Genomic DNA, 17,624 nt, shown 5'->3' on the forward strand with positions numbered 1-17,624 from the left:
GAGGTATTGGCCGTACAGTGATACGGACTGACGGACGAGGCGCAGACATATAGTCCATGAAAAACAGCAGGGATTTGATACGGGAAACCTGGTCTGCAATTATTTAATACATGGTGTTGCTATTTGTTTGTTATTCTACTTATGTCTCCAGACCACACCGTAACAAACAGCTGTTCATATGGCTATTAACAAGCAAAAAAGTGTATCTTTATACATTTTGATAGCCAATGTTCAGTTTTATAATTTTAGGGTTTAAAATTCTTAAAATGTGTATTTCCACTTTCAAAATGTTTTAATTAAACAAACACATGACATAAACACTATTCAAGGCCTAAATCCCCATTTGTAGGGAAACCGTGATAGACCATGTCCTATGTTAGACATGTTTTTGACTACTGTGAAATCATAAATATTCGTGGAGGATTAATTTTCTAGGATTTCGTGGTCTAGTCAATCCACGAAATTTAATCCAACGAACAAGTAAAATTCGCATTCATTATATGTTCAACAGATGAAATCCATGAATTCATATCCACACGAAATTGCCATTTCGATCAAAACCACGAAATTTCATGCCAACGAAATTAAATGATTTTACAGTATTCCGAATAATTTGAACATGTTCGATAGGGGATTATCTTAGAAACACTCGTGTGAAATTATTCTGAAATTATAAGAAATGTTTAAAAGAAGCCGTCATTCAAAGAAAATTTTGATTGACGCTGCACTGACGGTAGACGGTAAGTGATCACAGTAGCTCGTCTTTACCATGATGTGCTCTAGAGAATTATAGAATGGCGAGAGCCTCTTGGGCACGTATACTAACTATTTTCTCTTTAAAGTGTGAAATACCGATTATTGGGGCATTTTGGCCCTTCTTGATTAATAAGCAATTCATAAACCAATGATAAATTAAGTTTTAATTTCCTCTACCGATTGTCTACAAACATGGTCATTATTCATACATATTGTAACTGAAACACAGTAATTCAATATTTAATGAGTTAGTCGGAATTCATATTGCATTTATTTGACTGATTAGTGTTGTAGTTATATTGTTTGTACTTTCCTTAACCCATTTGACAAAAATAGAACAATTAATATTTTAAGCCTATATTTCACACTATATGCTCATTATGAAAAGCACTGATAGAATATGACAGCTTTATCGCGATATGTGTCTACTAGTGACCTATTTTCATCAGTTTCCTATGCTGTATCGCGATGCTTGCCTACCAGAGGACTGGGAAAGACTTGCCCGATCTTATATCGCATAGGCATTTATGAAACCCTGACAATATGTGTTTCGTTTACCCATTCAATACTATATTTAGTTCTCAAAGTCTCAGATAACGCTTTTACACTGTCGTCTATTTTCGTCTTCATTGTATGATTGAATAATTCAGTAATGTCATTTATACGGGTCCAAACAAAATGTTTCCTGTGGAAATTTCCCTCTTTATTATCGATTGCACACTTTATATCAGAATCTGCGTATGTGATATTTAAAAAATTCATAAGTTTCCAGAGTTCGGTTTCAGTATGTGTCAGCAGCTTTGAGTAAAGCAATGGATATACTAGTCCTTGGAATTTTCTTAACCAGTAATCATTAAAGTCTATCCACCATTCCAATAAACCAGGTAGTGCAGTTCGCCATTCTGAAATTAAAATATATTGTTTTGCTCGGCAGTATGTGAATACTGGTTTATAAACACATTTTGATAGTTTATTGTGAAAATTTTGTAAGTTCATACGAATAGAGACAGACAGTAAAGTAAAGCGAATATATCAATATATCCAAACACGCCAATCAATATTCTTTTTTTTTTTCTTTTTTCTTTTTGTTGGGTTTAACGTCGCACCGACACATTTTAGGTCATACGGCGACTTTCCAGCTTTGTTGGTGGAGGGAGACCCCAGCTGCTTCTCCGTGCATTATTTCATCACGAGCGGGCACCTGGGTAGAACCACCGACCTTCCGTAAGCCAGCTGGATGGCTTCCTCACATGAAGAATTCAACGCCCCGAGTGAGGCTCGAACCCACCAATCAATATTCAGTCGTCCACATTTGTAAAAAGCAATCAGTCCTTAGCTATAGCACAATTTTAGGTCGAGAAATATCTTTTTATTACATATGTATCAGCACTATGAATTTCATTAAAAAGCCCGAATAAATTGAAAATACTGATATTAAACTGACGTAACGTACCCGATACGAAATTAACACGTCAATATGGAAAAAATGTGGACGTTTCTAGTTCACTTTAGAGTGATAGCAAATATGTAACAATACTATGAAAACAAGTAGTGTTCCACCTTTGATTCCTTCTAGGAGCAGTGGCAGTGTTTGCACTTCCGGTTAAAATGGCTTGTAGCGCGTATCAGACAAGTGCCGAGGGGAACAGGCATCAGAAATAAATATTAATAATTGCAGGAAATTAACCTTTTTTAAGAATAGTATACCTATCGTTGGTTAAATGCAATATTGATATTGTACTACATAAAGGAGTAACGGCAGCGTTCAACCCTCGACATTCATAGCTTTGAATTACAAAATAACAGCATTAGATGAAAATAATAATTGCTTCAATCTAATTTTCTTAATTCACACAAACATCTGGAAAAAAGTTGATCCATCGATATTCATGGCTTTAAATTACAAAATAACAGCATTAGATGAAAAAAAATAGTGGATCCGTAATGACATGACGTGCTTTCCGTGTTGGTATGTTGTTTCGTTAGGCACATCGGCATTCTTCACATATAAACCTAGCTCAACGCGCATAGCTTTCCGTAAACAATGGAGAATGCCAAGGTCGTATACGGAAAATACGTATTTTTTGTCAATTGACACTACCTTAATTATTTTACCAAGCTTTCACATTAGATAAAAACATTGGTAACGGCAGTCTAAATACAGGAAACCACGATAGTCAATCTTTTCAACGTTATCTGCTCTAAACGTAAGTAATATGTGAAATAACTTACTGCTATCTCCGAAATATTCCTCTTCTTTTACAACGTCTAAATGACTGGAGTACATATTTGCGACAAGGTAATTGTATGGATCACGAATAAGTACAACAGCCCTATCAATTGGAGGATTCTTTCTCGCAGGCTGTGGAACTAATCTCTCTCGAACCCTTTTCCTACTTCTCACAGTTAAAAGTTTTGGAGGTCCGGGTGGACGTGGTTCGTGTGTTTTTACAACAAGCACTTTTCTATAATTAGCATCATTGCATTCAAATGGAAACCCCATAAAGCGCAGTTCAGAATCACAATATAAAGCCGACGTTCCAATACCTGCAAGAAGAAAAATTATATTGTAGTTTTATATCTGTCTTGCTATATTCAGAATGACCTCATATACTTTATGGTCAGCCTATGTATAGAATGACTTCATACACTATCCTTAGAATAAGATCTATCATATCTATCAAATTGATTATATGTGAACAGTACCTAATTATTGAATGCCAGGGTAGAATTCTTCTAGATGGATACGAGGTATCTTCTTAATTTAGTGTAGTATTTTCTCAAGATCTTCTTATGTCTGTTAATTACTGCCTTATCATGTTGACTTGCACTGCTAGCGTGTCTAACGTACGTACAATTTTGTCAGAGTGATGTATTGTTTTGTTAATCGACCTTCGGTCATTTATCCATCTAGATTCAGCTCAGATTTGCTAAAATAATTATCAGCTGTGCGACACTATCTTACCACAAACAAAATATGTGCAATACATTCGCTGTATAGTACACTTCCTTGATACTTCTCACAATTTCATGTATATATTTTTTAACTTTCTTTGCACTGGTATCAACACATTTGTTTTGAATTTTCAAATTTCTGTGCGCCGTCCCTTTAATAGCTGTTTCTGAGCGACCATGTAATAAATTTTATGATCCAGTGTGTATTTTAACAGTTGTTTTATCAAGAAGACATGATTCATCATTTCATTGCCTGTATCTTAAAAGGCAATAAGAAATATGCCTTTTAAGATACAGGCAATGAAGTTAAACCCTGGTCACAAGAACGCTACGAGCTCCGTTCGAGTAGGTTTTCAGTCGAATTTTGGCTAACTCATCCAGCGTCCGCATGGACATCGTTGATTCGTACGACCGTCGTGCGAAATTTTTGAGCTCATAGAGGAATCGGGAACTCGGTGAAAATGTTTCACCGAGCTCCCGAACTTTTTACTAGCTCGTAGAGATTTTCGAAGTCGGGAGCAGTACGGAAACCGCACGGGCCCCTGAGGAGCTCGTACAGGCATCGCACGGATTTGGAAAGCTGCGAGGCTTGCTGATGCTCGCACGACTATCGTAGGGGACTCGCACGATCAATGGCCGATGTCCGTACGATATTAAGGACACCGTACGGGAACGCGCGATGTCCGCACGGGGCTCGCAGGGCGTTACGATCATCTGAGTGGTTACCAAAGTATATTTTTTCAGACGTCGCAAAACTAGTTTATTCTTGTCGCATAGACACCGTACTGACACCATACGAGCGCCGTACGAGCCAACGGACATCGCACGAGGCACGACCGGATTCTTTGCGAGTTCCGTACGACTTGTCTGCGATGTCCGTACGGATATCCTACAATTGTAAATTAAATTTTTCAGACATCGTCGAACTGATTTATTCTTGTCGCAAGGACACCGTGCGGACAGAGTACGAGTACCGTGCAAGCGCCGTACGAGCTTGTGAGCACCATACGAGGTACGGCCGGGTTCCCTGCGAGCTCCGCACGACTAGTCTGCGATGTCCATACGGATGCCCTACGATTCCATCCTATAAAGATCGTACGGGACCCGTAGGTACTGTGACCAAACGCTACCATTGTACAGAGATCGTAATGATTCTAAAATTGATGGACTCAAACGATTTTTTAAGACCGTACGGACATCGCACAGTTTTGTGACCAAGGCATTAGTGGAGCGGAAAATGGCGATTTCCTTCCAACCGAACCGTTTTAACCAAACAAAACTGTGATTGGTATGTGAAGAAATGGCTTGACCTACTCTATAACTCAAAGTGTCAAACCAAAATATATTTGCGTCAATGTTATAATATACCATCGTAAGTTGCACAACACAACAATGTCATATAATGACCTTACATACAACGAACATTTTACGGTCTTTGTGGAGTGATCCAAGTTGCAAATATAAACAAATGATTTTTGTCAAATATTTTTAATATCTAAGGTATTGAAATACCAACGGTGTTTGATTTTAATTTATATTTACCCGGAATAATGACTGATTCGGGAACTTTTGCTCTGAAATAGCTTTACAGTTTGAAAAGCACCGGGAATTTCGTACTACAGACACAGCCATCGTTTGTATAAATTATGCTATCCTAACATAGGCTTTATAATTATATACTTTTGTAACGTCATGAAGCTTTGTAGACTAAGCAGCATTGGAGATCCTCCTACAGAAAGTTACTGAGAGACATGTGCATTATTAAGGTTTAACACAACTTGACGCTCAAGTGACTGGTATACTACTGGTCACATGGTCGCAGTAGGGTGACGAGTGTCTTGTTTAGATAATTGTAAGATACTGCAATTCTTTTAAAGTGGCCCCTTGTTTAAATACTGACATTAATATAACATTTTAAAAGAATTATTTTAAAGTGCAAATACAACAAGTGGTTTATGAATGAACAAAAACATATATATAATCAAGGCAAAACATATACTTTCTTACCTGTGGCCATCTGTAGTAAATGTCGTACCCAGGTATTTCCTGATCTAAAAGGAGAAGCAAGTGCCGTCAACGGAAGCTCACCGGCTGACAAGCGAAATTGTTTAGATTTACGACGTCTACATTCAATTGAACTTGACAGAGTGTCTTCAGGATATTGCTTAATCATCGTACTGTTGTTTACCATAGTTGAGTTAAAAGTCAATTTACTTCGGTGTTCTCTTTCCAGGATTTTTGGATAGACTGTATACTTGATCCTAGTCTGAAGGTCCTTAATTATCAATTTTGACCGCATTATGGAATAAAGAAATAGAATACACAGGAGAGAAAATATCCAATGCCTGAAAAATACAAAATGAAAAGCCAGCAACTCAAATGTCAGAAACCACCAATTTGAAAAAGTACGGGAACTTACTGGGAATGAGGTAAGTGTATACCTGGGAATTAAGTAATGTTGTAGTTGGCAAGTCATGTAAACAAACAAAAGAAGTCACTTTGTTTTTTTTTCAAAATTGAAATTTTTACTGCATTTACAGTACTCTATTATCCATTTTGACAAAATTTGCTAAATTTATATTGAAAAAATGAAAGATTTATCAAACGAATTTCTACCGCCATACCAATAATATAAACAGGTGGTCATCTCATTCACATGAAAATTACTTAAATAAGGTACCACTATTCATATGTTTTTCGTCCGATTTTTATGCAACTAAGATATTTCTTGTGTTATGGTGTTCATGCATACATACATAATGACACCAGTACTAATGTGAGATTTATGGAAATTTGTGTTTCTCAACTAACAGCTTAGTTAGTGAAATGTAACTTTAAAGTTTACTTAAACAAAGAAATTGAATACAGTAGCATACATGTATATGACTTTGTAGCTATACGTTATGTTGCAGTTAATAGAAGTAGTAGTAGCAGTAGCAGCAGTACAGTAGCAGTGGCAGTAGCAGTAGCAGTGGCAGTGGCAGTGGCAGTGGCAGTGGCAGTAGCAGCAGTAGCAGCAGCAGCAGCAGCAGTAGCAGTAGTAAGTAGCAGTAGTAGTTGCAGCAGCAGTAGCAGCAGCAGCAGCAGCAGCAGTAGCAGTAGTAAGTAGCAGTAGTAGTTGTAGCAGCAGCAGCAGCAGCGTCAGCAGAAGCAGAAGCAGCAGTAGCAGTAGCAGTAGTAAGAAGCAGTAGTAGTAGTAGGAGGAGGAACAGCAGCAGCAGCAAAAGCAGCAGCAGCAGTAGCAGTAGTACATTTCAAACAATATTAAGGTACTGCAGTATGATATTTTCAATATCATCATGCTAGATGATATTCATTAGAGTGACACTCTGCCGGGGGATTTCATTTGAATAACACCTGCCGTGATATATTCATTTAATTATCATCAGGTCTGGTGGTGTTCATTTCAATCATACCCGTGTCGAAAAGCGTTCAAATTATTTGATCATTGGACAGAGTTGATGATGCTATACAATAGAGAGTTTAACTAAAGTCGGACCTTATGTAAACAGAAACTTTACAGTGAAGCGAAACAGTACTATGGCGAAGCGTGACAGTACGATGGTGACACTGCGCTGGTGAAGCGAGACAGCGCGACTGTACGATGGTAAAGCGCGACAGTACGATTGTGAAGCGCGGCAGTACGATGGTGACAATACGATGGTGAAGCGCGACCGTGCGATGATGGTGAAGCGCGACTGTACGATGGTGAAGCACGACAGTGCGAAGGCGAAGCGCGACTGTACGAAGGTGAAGCGCGACAGTACGATGGCGAAGCGCGACTGTACGATTGTGAAGCGCGACAGTGCGACGGCGAAGTGCGGCAGTACGATGCTGACACTACGATAGCGCAGCGAGACAGTGCGACAGCGGAGCGCGACAGTAGGATGGTGACACTACGATGCTGAAGCGCGACAGTGCGATGGCGAAACGCGACATTACGATGATGAAGCGCGACAGAACGATGGTGAAGGGCTACAATACGACGGACTGTTACTATCATACTGTCGCACTTCGCCATCGTACTGTCATGTTATATCCATCGTACTGTCGCGCTTCGCCATTGTACCATTTACATCCGCGCTTTAAGTTCACAGGGAGCAGGCATTGGTTCTAACGAAACACCGTAAAATTTACCTACTTGTGGAACGGATATCTTAACAATTTATGCGATTCTTGTTTACAGGATCCTGTATATTGTGACAAACTATTTAAGTCCGTTTATATCCAATGTTTCACAAAAACTATGATAATGTCCACTGCTAGAGCATTTGCATAACGTATTTACTTGTCAGTCAGGCCTTCATCATCTATACACTGAATGTGCGCACTGCAAAAATTAACTGGAATGTAAGGATGGCTCCTGTAAGACAGGCGCATTTTTGTAAAAGTCCTTTCTTTCATTTTCTACAACAAGACGAATATCAGATATTGTATTGATTGTAATTGTTCCGCCATTTTTCCTTACTTATGTCTTTAGATTTAAGACTATAGCCGTATGTAATGATATACATCATGCTGTATGAAAACCTCTTTTGTAGTAACAACATTCTATAATGTCAAAATATTCTGATTCATTTTTTCATCAGTTTTGGTTATTTTTTATCATTCTTTTAGGGTATCTTACTTATAACTGAAGAAGCTTTCGTGTGTACGGGCCCTCCGTAAGGATTTTAATTTACCCATCATACAAAACTTTTTCACCTATATAAAAATACAGTTGGGCAACAAATGGATGTTTTAAATGAGGTCGTAGAAATTTAGCGGTGTGCCGTAACCATGGAAACGGCTTCTGAAGCTGGTAATCGCGGAAACTAAAAATCTTTCTTTTGTCATATTTCAAATAGTAATGGTATTAGAAACTTGATTTTTTTCATATTTTAATTAAGTTATGAATACCTACTGTTTGCAGTGATTATATTTTAAATATCTTATTAAATTTCTTAATTGTCGTCAGCACGTGCAATTTTAGTAATTAGCACGTGCATTCAGTTTTGAACCAATAATGTGCCTCTTTTAATCAGAAAATGTTGTTTGGACTTAATTACAACTATATAAATATTTTATAATACGCATGCAATTAAAATTCAAAAAAATTGATACGTCAGTTTAACACCATTTCATATATTAATGCAACGGATTACATGCCATATAGGCTATTCATTCGCTTCCTTTTTCAATACACATAGACAATGAAGTTAAGGAATAACACGTTGAACCTCGGCTTAGAATATTTAACATATATGATATGAAAACGATTGTTTATTAAATTAATTGTTGAAAAAATTGTGAATAAATTATGTGCGCCATGTTATTTGTCAATTGCGAAATATCAGATATCAATGCTAAACACCTTATGCAAGATGTTTTGAAAACGAAATGACATTTATTAAATACTATGGAAGGTTATGGAAAGCCGGTGTGCCATGCTAATTGTCAAATGCTAAATGACAAACAGTTCTTGCAAAATGCTATTTGCTATATGCTTAATGTCAAATATTGCCTGTGAAATCGTTATTGTCAAACAATAAATAATAATTGTTAATTGCAAATACGAAACAATAAATGCCAAATGCGTATTGCTAAGTACTTACTCAGAATATATCAGTGTATAAATGCATCCTGTAAATAGTCATTGGCCATTGTAACATAACTTTGTCTCTGTTAAAAATATTTCTTAAATATTTCTTTTAAAACATTTTAGAGTAAAAAGTTTCGATCATGTCATCTCATAACCTTTAGAACATGTTATTGCTTCAAATCAGACTGATAGAACTTCATAGGTTTTCAAGTGATTAAAAGTAACAGTCATTAGTGTAAGTAAGGGATACAGATCATTAACTCACAAAGTTAAAGCATTTGACGAGTAGCATTTGCCATTTGGCAATAATTATAGGCATTTAGCACAAAGGATATGGCATATGGCATTTGATATACCAAAATTAATGCTATATGCCTATAGAAGGCCATTGTGCAATGGTAACTGCAAAAATGTTAATGCAAAATGAAAAATGCTATTTACGAACTGCTTAATTTCAAATATTGGCTTTCTCGAGAACGGTAATTGTCATGATAAATGTGTTTCTTTTTTGTTTTGTTTTTTTTTTTGTTAAAACAATAAATGTCAAAATGCTCATTGCTATGTTTTCATTGAAATAAAGAGCTGAATATATGAGTTATATAATCATTGCCCTTCGTCACATAACTTTGTCTCTGATACATATCTTAGTCTATTATATAATTTACAGCAAAATGTTTCGGTTCGTTGTCCTCGTAACATCTGCAACGTTATTGCTTTAAATTAGGAAGGCAGATACATTTTTTTTCAAATAAGTAAAAGCTACATTCATTAGTTGAAGAGATAAAGATCATAAAGATTGATAATTTGAGAATTACTATTTATCATTTGACAAAAAGAATTTGTTTTTATCTTCTTCTTCTCGTTTGCAACTACACTGTCAGACCAGTAGCCTCGATGAAACTTGAGGTTTGCCGCAGATCCTCAATGCCTCCATATAGTTTCTGGTGCATTGAGGTATCTATCGGCCAAGTCGTGGCTACTCATGGTCATGCCTTTTACATCTCTGAAGTATATGCTATGCAGTCTGATCTTCATCACATGAACAAGTTGGCGATGGTGCCAGTCTGTATTTCTTGTACATGTGAGCATTGAGCTTGTTGTGCCCTGAGCGAAGCCTGACCAGTCTCACTTGTTCAGACCGATCAAGGAGATGAAAAGCATCTTCCTCTATCCTTGGTTTCGTTAGTGCCTTGATGATGGTGACTTTCTCCTTGTAACTCACAGGTTTTGTTGGTTGTTCTGACTGAGCTTCTAGCTTAGCCAGTTTGTCTGCCTCTTCATTGCCTGCAAGTCCACAATGGGATGGAATCCACTGAAGTGCTACTTTGCAGGTTATACTCAGGCTCTGCATTCTCCTGGCTAGCTGCGGAGCTTTATTGTTGATCAGAACTTCCATAACAGACAGTGCAGACAGACTGAGGAGGTTTCTTCTGCCGAGTCTTCAACCATTGAGATGGCCTTCATGAGTGCTTCAGTCTCTGCCTTGTAATTGCTGCAGTGTTTTCCTGTGGCTGCATGTAGAGTTGTAATGACATTTAACATTTTGTATACGGCATATAGTATGTAGCATTTAGCATTAAGTATGTGACATTAACATTAAGCTATTGACATTTAGCATTAACAACAGGGGCGTAGCGTGATCAGTTTAGATGTTACTCAAGGGAAGAGTGTCGGGGAGAGGAATCCCCTCCTCCGGCTGGATCTGGGGAGCCTCCCCCGTGGAAACTTTAGAGCAAACCTAGAGAAAGCAGGGTGGCTTCTGGTGACTTTTCTCACCAAAACTATGCTTCCTCAGTTTTGAACAAAATATTCACAAACGGCTCGGAATGCAAAGAAAGGTCTATATAAGTTGATGAACGATATAAATCGGGGTCGGTGAGAGGGGTGGGGCTGGCATTTTGGAAGGACTTGAACTAGGCTGTTTATTTATTCAGGACGAAATTTGTTATTCACAAATTAAGCAACATGAGCTCTTTTTCCAAACTTATTTGTTGTATACAAAACTTGCATTCACTATACATTTTACTATGGAAAGACAAAAGCGTTAAACATTGCAGTAATAATATCAATAACGGTCCTTTCCGCGAGATTGCACGCGTAATCTGACGTCCTTCACCAAAAACATGAACAAAATGGCCTCGTTCCAAACATTCATTCAAAATTGGACGCCAAAACATTCAAAAAGAACATTTAATTATAGCTTTAACTAATTTTTCTGACGTCAAAGATCACAACTGAATGATATGACTGGAGTTAAACATATTTTAAATAAAAACCAGGAACTGTATTTTTATCAGAAGGCGAATTATAGTTGAACGTGGGCGGGTCTTTTTTACTGTGACTAAAAGATCGATATCTTGACATTTATTTTGATTTTCTGATACTCCTAGAAAGCAAATCAGTTACTTTTGTAGCAAGCTGTCGTAAAATTGAATGGTATTTTGTGCGTTTATAAGGGCATGAACCACACTGGAAGGCTTATTGCCAATCAATCAAAAGATTCACTAGCGCGATTCATGAATTTGCAAGAAGTCCCAGAAAATAGCATTCAATTCTTAAATAAAGTACACATGTGTGCATACGTGTTACAACGGAATATATGCAAATCACCTTGTAATAAATACTATAAACTGCCTAGGAACTGATTACACTGCTGAGGACAAACTTTGACTTATGCACAATTTCAAAACAGAAAAAAAATGATGAAGCTATTTCAATAGATTCTTATTTCATTCTTCAAGTTCAAATATTTAATTACTAATGTCGTCTACACATTTCCTTTATTATCGTTTCGTGAACTTGGATTTTATATTTCAGCCTAAACATCTGTCACAAGACTTTTGTCTCTGTATCATTATTTACTTGATTTCCAAGGATGTAGAGATACATTTTTTTGAAAATCATTGTTTATGGCAAGGACGATTGTTATATTAAAATGCAACATGCAACTTGTAAACATTGTAAACATGCAACAGATGGCTAAACTAACCTTGGTCTAGAAATCAATATAATGCTTACAACATTATTCTTTAACTGCAATATTTAAAAGAGAATTTACCTTAAATGCTGGTTATGAGCATTTATTACATATGTGTATCCTAGGTTTAAAGAAATCGAGGTATTACCGTATTTCAAAGGTATTGAGGTGTAGGATGTATAATTATTTCATGCGTTAAATAATTTTGATTGATGTATTTTACTGGCAATACATTTTGGAAAATGGGTGCCAGGGTATAAGAAGGTGACTGGTGTTGAAACTTTATTTCTCTATAGTCCCCTTTCCCACGACTGGGTGAAGTAGGGATGAGTAGGTGCCTCTTAGCATAATGACCCAGAAATTATATTCATAAGGTAGAAATTAATGAATTGATAGTTTATATGACTGAAGTTGAGTGTTATACTATGGCAATGCGGATAACAAAGCCTAAATGTTAATTTATGAATTTGTTCTTTTTGCTCCCGTTCATTCTCTTTGATTATGGGATAGATAATTTAGTTTTGTTTGAGCGTAGCGAAATAGGAAATAATTAACAAATAATCAAGGCCTTCGAGTGGTTTATCGTCTAATACCCATGGTTCAGAGTTCAGATGCGTAGGAATTGAACCACGAAGGCGTTAGCCCGAGTGGTTAAATACTGAAACATCTTAACCGTGGTAAATTAGACAATAAATCACAACATTTCCGTCTTTGTTTAACTGGAAATCAAATCGAGCCATGTTAGAATATTTGGGAATTTATAGATGTTACAGACACAGTTGTTATTTTACTAGTGATGGACAATTGCCATTAAGAAGATTGTTCTTATGGTCAATAGTAGCTATAGTATATATGCATCTGAAATCATATGTGTATTTAGAATTTTAAATATATTTAGATTTAAATAAGTATTTACAATAACAAGTGCAAGTGGAGCAAGAAAAAAAAATTTAGAAATTTTGATAGAAATTTTGATAAAAGAGCAACAGCAGTCTGCCGTCACAAAAAATTATAACAAAGTCAAGGACCAAGACAACAGCATACTCATATGCTATGACATTGTCCATACCTCCATACCTACTCCTGAACAGTTTTTTATTGCTTCTATGGAGTTTTAACCTTTTTAGTTTTTATTTTTGGATCTTAAATGATACTCAACTGAGTAACCGAGTATGCCACTCTACGCGTATGAACAACTTCTTATTTAGCATTTGGCAGTTAGCATAGCGCATCGGTCCCCGCTAACTGCGCAGGGACAATGAGCCCCAGTGTTACGAAAAGAGAAGTTCGCCAAGCATTTAAGATGGTGTTAGATGATCTGTTTTTGCAATTCAAAATGTAGTTCCATTTTTTTATATGAGTCAGATAAGGATGTGACAGTTATAATTTTGGCTTAGCTCTATTGCTTATTGTATTGAGAAAAGATCTAGATCTCTTTCACTATGAATTTCCATGACTACATATACACGGGTTATCGCTAAATGACAAATTTCATGGGAGTATTGTCAGATGGTGATGTTTTTCAGACAGATAATGTTTCTTGAATATATGTAACCTAACATCTCAATGTTTCTTTTTTTTTTTCATTTTTAGTGAGAAGCCATGTCATATTTAATAGCTATATATGTGTTTGTATATCATCGAAATGCTGTAAAGCACTGAAAATGAGGTCTCAAGATTTAATTGTTTATATGAAACAAAGGAAGAATGTAACTTTGTACCATTTCGGTATTTTCACTCAAAGCAAATTGATTCTAATAAGTGTGCATATTGATAAGTATCGAAACAGTCGTACAAAGTTGCAATAAATAATTAATCCTAGCACTGAGACGTCTAGGATTTATTCAAGTTGCTCAAATTTAGTAAGGGGTAATGCGTAGGGGTGGGGGGATCCGGGGTTTGGCCATCCGAAGTTATTCATTAACACTTGAAATTCGTCTTTACACATAGTCCAATACTACCGTTCTGTTTGCTTCTTAAAACGAGATTATGGTATTTGTATGTTTTGCAATGTTTAGAATGTTTAGAATGTTAGTCATCATAGTAAAACGATCATTTGGATTTCATTTTGTTTTTCATTTTGTTAATGAACTGTAATGTGTTTTTGTATATAAAATAACTAGAAATATGCGACTTATTGAAGTAACGGAGCCGGAATGGAAACGTATAAAGAACATTTACTGACCATCCTTTTGCAAACTGTCACTTTAACATATGTATTTTCTTCGTAACCGCATGTAGAGGATGTATATTGCTACTACAAATTTGCATGAAAGAAATACAGACATACTCTTTCAAAAACATCGTATTTTCCTTTGATTTTTCCATCCGGGCTATATACAAAATATGAAGTGTACTTGATAACATACAAATGGTGATGATATCTGGGAAGTTTATTGCATAATACGAGATTTCAACAGAGTACAATAAGTGACCCACCCCAAAAATAAAAAATACGCAAAGCATTATTATTTTTTCGCAAATTTTATCGTACATTCTTTCCATATGAACATAAGCATCACTTTGATAGAACCGCTCTACACACACTGGAAGTCTTTACTCTATGCCTAGTTTACTCCCATTATGGTTCCGCTGAATTATGGAGAGAAGTCCGGTAATATAATTAATTATTAAAGTGATAGAAGTATCAAGCCTAAAATATTTGACTTCGTAACAGTAATAATAAAAATATCAACGGAAAAGGGACAGCTAACAAAAGGCAATGTCACAAAAACAATTTATCCTAATCTTTTCCAACAAATAATTAAATAAACTTTGTTGTTTTTCATATAATATACATTAAATATTCGTAGCCGATATTTAACGCGTTATTAATTAACTTCATTGTCCATATGTATTGAAAAAAGGAAGCGAATTAATAGCCTATATGGCATGCAATCCGCTGCATTAATATATAAAATGATGTTAAATTGACGTATCAAAATTTTTAGAATTTAAATTGCATGCGTATTATACAATATTTTAGAGCCAAAAATCAGCAACAGTTGTAATTAAGTCTAAAAAACATCTTCTGATTAAAAGAGGCATCTTCTTGGTTCACAACTGAATACACGTGCTAATTACTAAAATTGCACGTGCTGGCGACAATTAAGAAATTTAATAAGATATTTAGAATATAATCACTGCAAACAATCGGTATTCATAACTTAATGAAAATATGAAAAAAATCAAATTTCTAATACTATTACCTTTTGAAATATGACACAAGAAAGTTTTTTGAGTTTCCGCGATTACCAGCTTCTGTAGCCGTTTCCATGGTTACGGCACACCGCTATTTTCTACGACCGATCTTAAAAGTCAGTTCTTACTTTACTGAATTGTTTTATCATAGTAAAAATGTTTTGTATGATGGGTAAATTAAGTGTGGCAGATATTTTGAAAGATTCCTCGTATATTAGCCTATACACAATAATAATTTCTTGTAGACATACCATAATTTCGAAATAGGTCAATTTTTCATTCCCAAGTATTACATGACGTAAAATTACATTTTGTCTCACAAACAGACACGATTCAATATATATTTAATATCCACGATGATTCGTCTTACAGATATGGAGATATGTAAATCGCCGTATAACATAGACCCATGATGTTGCAATACAGAAGAAAGCTCTTTTACGAATTTGGTAGATAAAAAAACAAGTTTGAAACTTTGAAAATTTTAGAAAACAAAAACTGTGCACAAAATTCATATATATATATTGAAAAAAAATATATATATTCCATATTCAAAGTACTTTTTGAACGTTCCTCCAAGAAAATCATAGTGTCACAAACGTCTGTCGGCAATACCTAAGAACACCATGCCTCATTACGCCACATTAAATTCCTTGTAGTTCTTTACGTATTCAATATTCAAATTAGCCTTCATATACAAAATGGTTGTCAAAACAATACCGTTGATTGTGTATGCCTTTTAAATCATGTTCAATAGCTGGTTTGAGATATTACAAAATTAAGTGATTTAGCTAATTATGAAATTCCGAACGATGAAATGCAGATGCGGTCAAGGTTAAGAAAGATAACAAGTGTGAAATATCAGAATTATGCTATCCTAACAAACCGAATGAGAAAGGGTACCCACAGTGTAAGTTTACTTATTTTACCTTTATAATCTGTGTATAGATGCATCGGTATCACAGTGTCAGTTTACTTATTAGCTTACCTTTATCGTCTGTTTATAGACGCATCTAAATATGTTAAGTGACATTTTAAAGAAACCCTCATTTATTTATGTGTAGTGTTAATCATTAAATTGATTGTAAACAATACAAATGCAGAAAGCAGTTTTACAAAATATCAAAACTCGAGATATTTCTAATACGCCGAAATATAGTTGGAAAAAAAAAAGAACACAAACCTTCGTTTTCTCATCCTGACTTCCTTGTCAATAGTTGCTATAAACTCACTATCGTGATTCCATGCTAACATTTCATTATGATTACAGTATGTCGATAGTTATGACACGTATTTCATTGTTGACATTTTTTTGTAGGATCATATGTCAATCTTACCGTCTCAAATTACATAGCTTGTTTGTAATTATTACCTTTATAACTTGTAAAGCAGGTAGAGCGGATTTAAAGAACGATAAATAATTGTTCGATTATTTCGTCGTTATTTATTTATTATTAGCGTTACTTACGAGGGCCATTCTAAAAATAACGACAATCGCGGGCTTCCTAAGAGTTTGACACGCAAGAAATTCGTGTTTTATGTACACAGATACTAAATAAATGTCTCTATTATAATCTTGCAAAGTTTTATTTAAAATTCTCGTACCGTATTTGAGATATTCTATTAATGTAACTTGACAAAAAAGATAGATAAAAATGATATCAACTAAAAAACACAAGACCATAATTTTTTAATGAATATAATGTTATTTCCCCGACTGAACATATAAATTATTATTCTTTCTCTTGAGAAGGAATATCTTAATTCAATAAGTCACACTTGACTGAGTTACTGATGCCGAAAGCTATTGTAATTACAAGCTGGCCAATGAAACTCCGTGACCTTAGAAATAACCTCTGACGTTAAACTATTCTTTCTCAATTCAGGCGACTTACACAATACTAAACCCGAGGATGATTAATTGATTCTTTTATTTCCTCCTGAACATAACATATGTACATTCACTAGATAGACATATATCAGCAAATTTAAATGTAAACAACCAAATATTATCGTTACCTTCAAATGCATGGTTGATATGTGAAAACAAACCCCATTGTGACCCTCTAATTATGTGCAAGAATTCACACATCGAATCATAATACATTAACCAGGTCAATGTCTTATTGCCGTATTTACTCTACTGAAAGAGGT

At 35.5% G+C, this 17,624-nt stretch overlaps 1 protein-coding gene across 3 annotated transcripts; it reads right to left on the minus strand.

The window, feature by feature from the left end:
- Window positions 1-899: 899 nt before the first annotated feature.
- Window positions 900-16,812, minus strand: LOC123532623 (WSCD family member CG9164-like). Of its 3 annotated transcripts, none has more exons than XM_053552260.1 (4): window positions 16,654-16,812; window positions 5,719-6,056; window positions 2,989-3,303; window positions 900-1,658 (listed from the first exon to the last, which is right to left on the minus strand). In XM_053552260.1, exons 1-4 carry the CDS (start codon window positions 16,722-16,724, stop codon window positions 1,282-1,284), a joined length of 1,101 nt encoding a protein of 366 aa, XP_053408235.1. In that variant the 5' UTR covers window positions 16,725-16,812; the 3' UTR covers window positions 900-1,281. The 3 variants fall into 3 exon arrangements, with proteins under 3 accessions (XP_053408235.1, XP_053408237.1, XP_045170035.2); XM_053552262.1 differs by having other exon boundaries at window positions 5,719-5,986; window positions 16,654-16,808; XM_045314100.2 differs by lacking the exon at window positions 16,654-16,812 and having other exon boundaries at window positions 5,719-6,722.
- Between the last annotated feature and the right edge of the window lie 812 nt (window positions 16,813-17,624).

This window comes from Mercenaria mercenaria, chromosome 1 (genome assembly GCF_021730395.1).
Source record: "Mercenaria mercenaria strain notata chromosome 1, MADL_Memer_1, whole genome shotgun sequence".
Classification (NCBI taxonomy): domain Eukaryota; kingdom Metazoa; phylum Mollusca; class Bivalvia; order Venerida; family Veneridae; genus Mercenaria; species Mercenaria mercenaria.

Coding starts and splice junctions, on each gene's coding strand:
- LOC123532623 (XM_045314100.2), bottom strand. CDS start 6,187: ATGACTTGCCAACTACAACATTACTTAATTCCCAGGTATACACTTACC. Junction 3,304..5,718: donor TTTACTACAGATGGCCACAG/GTAAGAAAGTAT, acceptor TTCTTCTTGCAG/GTATTGGAACGTCGGCTTTA. Junction 1,659..2,988: donor GGAATATTTCGGAGATAGCA/GTAAGTTATTTC, acceptor TTTTAATTTCAG/AATGGCGAACTGCACTACCT.